This window comes from Diaphorina citri, unplaced genomic scaffold (genome assembly GCF_000475195.1).
Source record: "Diaphorina citri unplaced genomic scaffold, Diaci psyllid genome assembly version 1.1 scaffold389, whole genome shotgun sequence".
Classification (NCBI taxonomy): domain Eukaryota; kingdom Metazoa; phylum Arthropoda; class Insecta; order Hemiptera; family Psyllidae; genus Diaphorina; species Diaphorina citri.
In genome coordinates this window covers 178219-187371 of record NW_007377824.1, presented here as the reverse complement: position 1 = coordinate 187371, position 9153 = coordinate 178219, and the positions used below count along the sequence as shown (strand labels likewise).

At 40.4% G+C, this 9153-nt stretch overlaps 1 protein-coding gene across 1 annotated transcript in view; it reads left to right on the top strand.

Moving 5' to 3' along the window:
- Window positions 1–8695, top strand: part of LOC103508339 (zinc metalloproteinase/disintegrin-like) — a gene marked incomplete at its 5' end in the record, with an annotated part of 31958 nt that extends 23263 nt beyond the window's left edge. The window contains 2 exons of the mRNA XM_026822972.1: window positions 5264–5369; window positions 8530–8695. Coding sequence (XP_026678773.1) covers window positions 5264–5369; window positions 8530–8695 — 272 coding nt within the window. The remainder of the gene's footprint in view (window positions 1–5263; window positions 5370–8529) is intronic.
- Between the last annotated feature and the right edge of the window lie 458 nt (window positions 8696–9153).

The following is a 9153-nucleotide window of genomic DNA, read 5'->3' as shown; positions in this document are numbered from 1 at the left end:
AGGACCTTAGAGAGAAGGGATGGAGAAAAGAGGAAACATTGGATAGACGGAAATGGAGGAGTAGAATACAAGATGGAAACGCCGACCCCAAATAGAATTGGGATAAGGTGGAGTAAAAGAAGAAGAAGATTCAGATCCAGAGAGCGTCAGAACGTTTGATATGCTCAGGGCCATAAGAATTAATATTGCACAACGCGACGTCAAAAGTAGGTTGAGAAGCAGAAAGTAGTAAGGCAAAAACTTGGACTCTTAAAAAGGGGTTTTTGCCAGCCTAGTTAGCTTAGTTGGTAGTGCGTCTGCCTTGTAAGCGCTAGGCCGCGGGTTCGATTCCCGCCCGGGGCGGATTTTATCCTGATGGGATAATGTTCGTTCTCGGAACGGCTGGTTTTCTCCTATCCTGTCTTCCTTCTCTCTTCTATTTCGGGACGATAAGACCATAGCAGTTACAGTTCCCTCTGTCAAACCTCTTAAAAAAAAAAAAAAAAAAATGTCTCGTATTATAATGCTACTTGACATAGTATCTCGTTTAGAAAACATCATTGAAGAAGTGCGGAAATTCCCTGTTCTGAACGGCCGTAACTCGGGGTGGTGTCAGACAAGTGTGTTCTCCTACCACTGTCACCAATAGTAGTCCGTGTCACGGACTCTGCTCGGGGAGGACGCGGTGCGGGCTCGGTGAAGTTATGTGTGTCCCGACCTTACGTGTGTTGCAGGCCCAAGTGATCTATGTTATCTTGTGTACCCACGGACTCCCTGATTCTTACGAACTCAATCTGAGTGAAACGAGGGTAGGTCAGTGACTGTGGTCACAATACAGCACCTCTAGACAATATTCACATAGGAGACAGACTAGATAAAGCAATGCTCAGAATAGAATATAGAAGCAATAGTTAGAATACAGAATAGAACCAATGCGCAATGGTTAGGGTTAGGAAGATACTCAATTTGCTCTGTTAGAAAGAATAAGATTATGAGGAATTGAGAACAAACCAAGTTACCAAGTTATTCTCTCTCTCTCTCTCTCTCTCTCTCTCTCTCTCTCTCTCTCTCTCTCTCTCTCTTTCTTTCTTTCTCTCTCTTTCTCAACGTCAACGAATACCAAATTCACCTCTCTATATAAGTGAGGTACATTTAATAATACCAAGAAATAGGCATATCAGTGAGAGATCAACCATCGAATCGCTTCAACAAAACCAAATCAAATCACACAGAAATCGATTAATCCACTAAATATCGCCGCGAAGGTATGATGCGGGAAAGTAATAGGTATGGGGGAGAGAGATGGTGGGGAAGAAAGATAAGGGTTGTAGTCTGCCCGGTCATTGCGAGCAGGACAACGTAACAAAGTCCCGTTAGTTTAGATTTGTAGGTTTCCAAGTCAAGCCACAATCAGAACAGAGCACTACCACAAGATAAGCCACACAGATTGATCCCCATACAGTCACTAGATGGTTGGTAAACAGGAGTTCGAGGGTTCGTATCCAAGGTATACTTATATCTTATATGTAGAATGCTCATACATAATTATGATTAAGGTTGGGGACTATAATTATGTAGATTCAAATATTGTTAACGTCTGAATCTGTTGGCCCCGCGCTTGGCTACGGAGAAAATACTCGTTATATTTTCGGGGATCGAACCCGTAACATTTTGTATTTGAGCGGGTTATGGAAAAGTTATGGATGAGGGGGGGCATAAAGTGGGAAATGATGTGAGAGCGAGTGTCCGTTGATGGGCCGATGAGGTGGTTGGAAAGTGGAAGTGGGAAAAGTTATGGATGAGGGGGGGCATAAAGTGGGAAATGATGTGAGAGCGAGTGTCCGTTGATGGGCCGATGAGGTGATTGGAAGTACTAATGGTGGGTGGAAGAAAGATGAAAGTAGATGTGTATGTGAGTTAGAGACAGAGGTGGTCGAAGATAATTGTGGACAAAGAGTCTGGTTGGGCTGAGCCTCTGGAAAAGCAGTCGATGTGGATGGCTATGTGAGTTGGAGACAGAGGTGGTCGAAGATAACTGTGGACAAAGAGTCTGGTTGGGCTGAGCCTCTGGAAAAGCAGTCGATGTGGAAGGTACTCCCGGAGGGAAGGCAGGGAGGAAAGCCTTTATTACCCCCACTGACAAGGTTCGCGTGCTTAGATTTTTAGGGACAAACGGCTCAACGAGGGGGTTTAGTTTGGAAAAGGGCGAAGCAAGTAGGTAGATGGATGAGAAAAAAGGAAAGGATGGCAATGAAACATGTCCTATAGTATTTAAAGCAAAAGAGTCAGTCGGGCATAACCCATTGTCATTATACTTTATTGAGACTATAGGACTAGACTTTGGGGGGGAGCGAGTCAAGAAAAAACAAACTACTATCGCTAGAATAAAAGCTACTATTATTATTAAAAGAAATATCAACTAGATCGTCAGGACATGTGACATCCACCAGGTCTTGTACAGCTTGGCTTTCAAAGTCAAGATTAGAGGTGTTAACTGGGACAAGAGTAGTAGTAGTAGCAGGAGCAGCGGCAGCAGCAGGCGCAGCAGGAGCAAGATCATCACCCCACAAATGGACACGTGTAGGTAGCCTCTATTAGAGTGACTAGTAGGTAGGTAGGTACTGAGGTGATTGAGATACACTTACTCGTAGTATCAAATGGAATAGCTGGCTTCAGAAGGAAGGTCTTGTCAAATTTGAGATTTCACGGGGAGTTACGGAATTTCGTCAGAAAATTACACAAAAAATACGGAACAGAAACTTACGAAATTTTGCGCAGGCCGAAAAGATAGGACGAAAAAAGCAGGCCTTAAAAAGGTTTTCGAATAGAACTTTGATTTAAAAAATTTGTCACAAAAAAGCAAATTGAACACAGAGAGTAGAACTTTAAACAGAGACTATACAGGGTAGCCTTTATTTTCTTATCTTTTATTTTATTATTTACTTTCCTTATCCTTTTTCGATGGTCATTTTTTAGTGCCAAAACACGCCTTGAGGTCCCTAGAGGGCTAGAGGCCATATCCAAAGTTTCAGTCTTATTTAGAGAGAGATTTGATAGAGGGAACTGTAACTGCCACGGTCTTATCGTCCCGAAAGCGAAGAGAGAAGGAAGACAGGATAGGAGAAAGTTAGCCGTTCCGAAAACGAACCTTATTTGTGTGATATGAGTCCACCCCGGTGGGAAATTGAACCCGCGACCTCGTGCTTACAAAGCGGACGCGCTAAGCTTATGAACATTAATCGACTAGGTTAACTTTGTGCTCCATATCAACAGTGTAGGGCGTGGCAGCTTTATTTACTCGTACATCACAAAATTTCTGATACGTGCTTCACAAAATAATTGAGGTATATATATATATATATGTAGATGAATTTAGTTACCATATTCTTCTCAAAGTACCTATAGGTAGGTGAAGTAGATATTAGATAACGGTACCCTAGGTAAGTACCTATAACTACATACCTACTTGACAAAGTGAACTTGCCAGATGAACTAATATTTTACCAGTAACTTTTATAGTGAGTGTGTAGAATAGGATCATTCGACTGTCTGCAGAGAGCAAACAGTTGGCGTTTGTGGGCACAGGAAACAGCCAACCCTCGAGTGATCCATTTTTTCTTCTTAGGTCCTCCAACAGTCACTATTTTGTAAGGAAAGTGGCAGTTAAAGGGTTGAAGAATAAGATTGTAGAAACAGTTAACCTGTTCATTGACGTTATCACGACGTGAAACAAGAGAGAAATCAATCTGCTCCACAGATTGAAGAAATGCATCAAGTTGACGAGCTGAAAAAGTCCTTGTGAATACTTTTTCAGTTATGACCAGTTTGGTATAAAAAGAGATAGTCTGAGAGTATTGGTGGTCACTCAATCCACTATAAATATTGATCTCATTATTGATTAAGGTTTTAGGCAGAAAATTAACAAAGATGTTGTCAAGACAAGTCTCACTAGCACTATTAGCACCTGTGCCGATACGCGTAGGACCGGACACACAGGGTTTCAGATTAAACAGATTGAGAAGAGTGCGCAGTCTAGACCTAGCTTGAGAGCGGGACAAGAGATCAATGTTGAGATCAGCACAAACGACAAGATATTTGAAATCTTTTAGCTCCCCTAGGAGTTCTTCAAATCTCTCAAAGAATACGTCCAGGTTGGAGAGGAGGTTATTAGACCTGTAAGCACATACCACAGCTATTTCTCTACTCCTAGAGACCGTGACACAATACTCAAAGCTGAACTCTTCAGTCCTTGTATTCAGGGTAAGTGAAACAAAATCCAGGGAATCTCTGATGAAGATAGAGACCCCTCCACCCTGTCTGCTGGGGCGGCAATAGCTCGAGATATTAACAAAACCTGGGATGTTGACGGTCGATAAGTTTTGAGGTTTAAGCCACGTTTCACTAAAACAGAGAATTCCAGGGGAGAGATCATGATTATTATTCAGAGTAGTTAAGAATGTTTCAATTCGAGGGATCTTACTACGAATACTCTGAATATTCTGATGTAGAACTGTAAGTCTATTAGAGGAGGGTGACTTTTTTCTTGTGGCTCGTGTAGGGGGAATAGGATGTGAGAAATCTGGTTCCCTGAAGAGATCGATACCTTCAACTTCACTTAATTGATAATCTTTTAGAAGACTAGGCTGGTAATTTGGATGGGAAGTGACTTCATTGGTATGATGCGGGAAAGTAATAGGTATGGGGGAGAGAGATGGTGGGGAAGAAAGATAAGGGTTGTAGTCTGCCCGGTCATTGCGAGCAGGACAACGTAACAAAGTCCCGTTAGAAGTGAGGGAATGCCTAGGATAGAAAAGGGGTGCGAGAGGAGACAGAGTACTAGTTATGTTCAGCGTTCTGGTAGAAGGGGTGAATGGAGGAGCAAACGGTGAGAGAATGCCTGTAGAGGAAAGAGTGGAAGTGGGAAAAGTTATGGATGAGGGGGGGCATAAAGTGGGAAATGATGTGAGAGCGAGTGTCCGTTGATGGGCCGATGAGGTGGTTGGAAGTAGGGTTTTTTTTTTTTTTTTTTTTTTTTTTTTTTTTTTTTTTTTAAGGTTCTTTTTTATTTAACACTGTTATGAATTACCAACCTGATTTTGATATCAATCTAATATCTAAAAAGAAGAAGAAGAACAACAACAACAAGAAGAAAGAAAGAAAGAAAAGAAAATAGTCGAGCTAAAACTTAGATCTTAACCCTGAACACTCATGTCCGGTGTATTACAGGGGGTCTAATCAATATAACATTAACCTATTGTGTCCACCTGTCCACATTTTATTCCAGGGGGTGTGGCTGGTCATCAGTCTTGCTATGATCATTTTAACTCCCAGGGGATTAGCACAGGAAACTGTGGAGCCAGGGATGGTCACTATGTCAAGTGTGATGATTCGTAAGTAACCAGGGCTGGATTTTATTTTTCGATCAGGACTGATTTTTTTTTTTCCTTTTATCAGGGTGGGCTTTATTGTTTTGTCTTTATTTCTGTTAAAATTACACGAGAGGAGGGCTCCTGCCAGGGTTGGGTTTTATTCGTTTGGCTATAATCTTACATTCTTTAGTTTGAAATATGCTTCTGTGGTTTTAACACTTGCAAAATGATTTATCTAGGTATAGGTACATACTAATAATCTTATATAGCATATATTCCCTCTAGGAATGAGCTCACACTTTAAACTCCCAACAATGGGTTAAATATGTTTATGATACTCTTATGGTGTGGTCTGAGAAAATGTATAGTCTCCTAGGTATCCTCTCTTGGAAATGGAATATCAGCCTCTTACTTGGAGAGGCTCTGTATTGCCTAAGGTAAGGGCTCTGTAAGTTTGTACCATCTCATGTTATCGAGCTGAATGGTTTTATACTTCATAGACTACATGACATCAAAGAGATTCCTTCTCCTAATTCTTCTCTTCCTCAATCCTCAAGCCCCTCTTCCCTTTCTCCCATCTTGGTCATCTTCCTTCTCCTCCTCCTCCTTCCACCGCTATTCCTTCTCCTCCTCCTTCCACCCCTATTCCTTCTCCTCCTCCTCCTTTCACTCACATTACTTCTCTTCCTTCTTCTGTTACTTTTTTGTTCTCCTCCCTCTTCTCCTTCACCTCCTCCTCTTTCTTCTTCTCCTCCTCCTCCCACTCATATTCCTTCCCATCCTCCTCCTTCTTCTTCTTCTTTTCCTCCTCTTTCTTCTCCTCCTCCTCCCACTCATATTCCTTCCCATCCTCCTTCTTCTTCTTGTTCCCCCTAAATCGTAGATGATAGCCTCTCTTGTTTAGGAGCGGCTCAGTACATCTCTTGTTATCGAGCTGAATGGTTTTATACTTCATAGACTACCTGACATCAAAGAGATTCCTTCTCCTAATTATTCTCTTCCTCAATTCTCAAGCTCCTCTTCCCTTTCTCCCATCTTGGTCATCTTCCTTCTCCTCCTCCTCCTATTCCTCCTCCTCCTATTCCTCCTTCTCCTCCTCCTCCTTTCACTCATATTACTTCTCTTCCTTCTTCTATTACTTTTTTGTTCTCCTCCCTCTTCTCCTTCACCTCCTTCTTCTTCTTCTCCTCCTCCCACTCATATTCCTTCCCATCCTCCTTCTTCTTGTTCCCCCTCGCCTCCTGTCCTCTCCGGGTAGGTTTCTATAATTAGATCTGCATTCATGAAGGTCAGTGTATGTTGTATGGATCTGACACATAGAAGCTATGAGATGAAAGTAATTCACTTTGTTTACAAGTTAAAAATGTAAACAAAGAGGGCTACACTAAAGGTAGAAACACAATATTATCACGTCATGTCACGTGAGCTCATGGGGGAGTCAGAAAATTCAAAGTTTTCCCATAATATTGTCAGTCACAGATTGAATTCTTTGCTCCGGCGATAATGTTTACATTTTCTTTGGAAAAAGTTTTCCTCTGATTGGTTGAAATAAATCTTTTTCCAGCCGAAAAATTGAATTTTATTTTCACAGCCCTCGCGTCTTCTACAACATTGCAAAGGCACCCACACACTGTCAGTAGTTTTCTAGACTCGTTAATGTTTTTCAGGTAGTTGAGTTGTCGTTTCGCTGGGAAGGACGTGAGGTAAAAAGGCAAAAAAGGTTTCATTCTGATCCTTGAATAAAGCGCAAGTTTTCCTGAGAGATGGAGACCTATGCTTCAAAATTTCTTCGAACAAAAACCACGTGTTTCGTAACGTAAAAATCGGACACAACAAGGTAAATCTTTTTCGAGCTTGAAAAAACACATCAAGCCTGAACTTTGGAAATTGGAGATCAGGTCTATTTGGATCAAAATTTTGTGCTCTGGCCCATGGTTTTAACAAAAACAGTTTATCGATTAAAATGAAAAAGTTATGACCTAAAAACTGACACAAGGTCAGCATTTTTTAAAAGGTGGTTTATTGGACATTTCTTGGAAACGAAGCCGAAGTTGGGAAAATGACCCACAGAACCCTGTTGGAAATGATGAGATCTACCTATCCTGAGCCGTTGTCAGTATTTTTCTGGCGCACCCTGTATGTAATATAAATGTGCCAGTGCCAGCATGGTAGGTAAACATTAGGTGCTGGATTATTGAAATATTAATTTGGAAAATCCTACATTGTTGGGATATAATAACACAAAGTGGCATTTATTATTATTATTTTTAGTAAACTTACCTTGACATGTTGATTTTTTGAACCCAGTGGAGCATTCTTTAAAACAGTTTTCAATGCGTCTTGATGTTTACCTCTGAATTAATAATTTACATTAGGGAAAAATGAAAAATCAGAAAAATGTGATTCTGATCATTAATACTTAACTGGTATTTCCATCTCTCAGACGGGTACAAATACTACTTTGTCTTCTTCTTCTTCCACCTCCATACCAATGTATACTTATGTATCTATTATATTTATATAGGGTGTCCCACGAACGACTGTACAAGTACAATGCTTGAGGCTGTGTTTATGTACAGGGCTGAGATGAGCTCGGACGAGGTGTGAGATAGGATATTATTGTTTCTACAGTTTTGCATTGGAGTGGTAACTTAAGCAAGGATAGCGTGGGATTGTTGGGCATTTTTTCTAATCCTCTGTCCCGGCGGCAATTTTTAAAATTTATTTTATATTTATTTTTGTTTGCTTTGTAATTCGCTTGTTTGTAATATCTAATTTAAATGAAAAGTATAATATAAACGTGCATACTAGATATAAAAAGTAAAAAATGAATTCAGATTGTACGCGTTGCGGAAAAAAAATCAAAATTTCGAATTTCCCGCCAACTTTACACGCTCATGAAGGCTCTGTGTTAAGTTACCACATCATTTTCCACTTGCCAAGAACATCTCAGAATGGCATATCTCAGCCCTGTTCATAACCACGGCCTGAGTATGCAATGTGCTTCACACATGATTATCCTACAAACAAAATTAGTGGAGATGTAAGGTTACAGGTTACTTTTTTCTCAAGGGTAGGATGTTTTCATTTTACCTACCAAGTACCAAATATTTAACTTAGTACTTAGCTGTGATTGGTTTATTCTTGTTAAACAAATAACTCTCTCGTTGGTTGATTTCAGAGCTCACACGGGACCAATTTTGGATGCGGACTCCGGCCTACCTGTTAGAAATACACACCGTCTTCCAGTGCTTGGGTTGGTTCGTGATGGAACCCCTTGTGGAGAACATTTGGTTAGTATGAACACAGATCAACTGGTAATCACACGGAATTGGAATCTTTTGTGAACGAAAATCGATATATTGATTTAATTTTTTGTTTGAAAACAATCTCCTGCAGTAGTTTTAACGAAAATACTAACTACAATTTGATATCTTCAAGTAGTATAATTGAATTTGGTAGTTCTATAACAAAAAATAGACCTTTTTCTCGTACGTACCTAGCTAGTTTAAGTTGTATTTCCGCAGTTCAAACAATGTGACAACAATATGTGACATGGGAAATACTTAAACTTCTCCCTATCGCCATATTATACGTATACAATTATTTATACTACTATATAGGTATAATCTATACGATCATACCTAAGGTATTTCTGTACCCAGATTGCTTTTTTCTGTGTGTGCACATTTTCTTGTTCGCAATTTTTATTATTATTTTGCAAACTCATCGTTTTCCTCTCCCTCCCCTCTTTGCTTTCTCGATCCCTCTCTTTATTTCTCCCTCCCTCCTCTCTCTCCCTCTC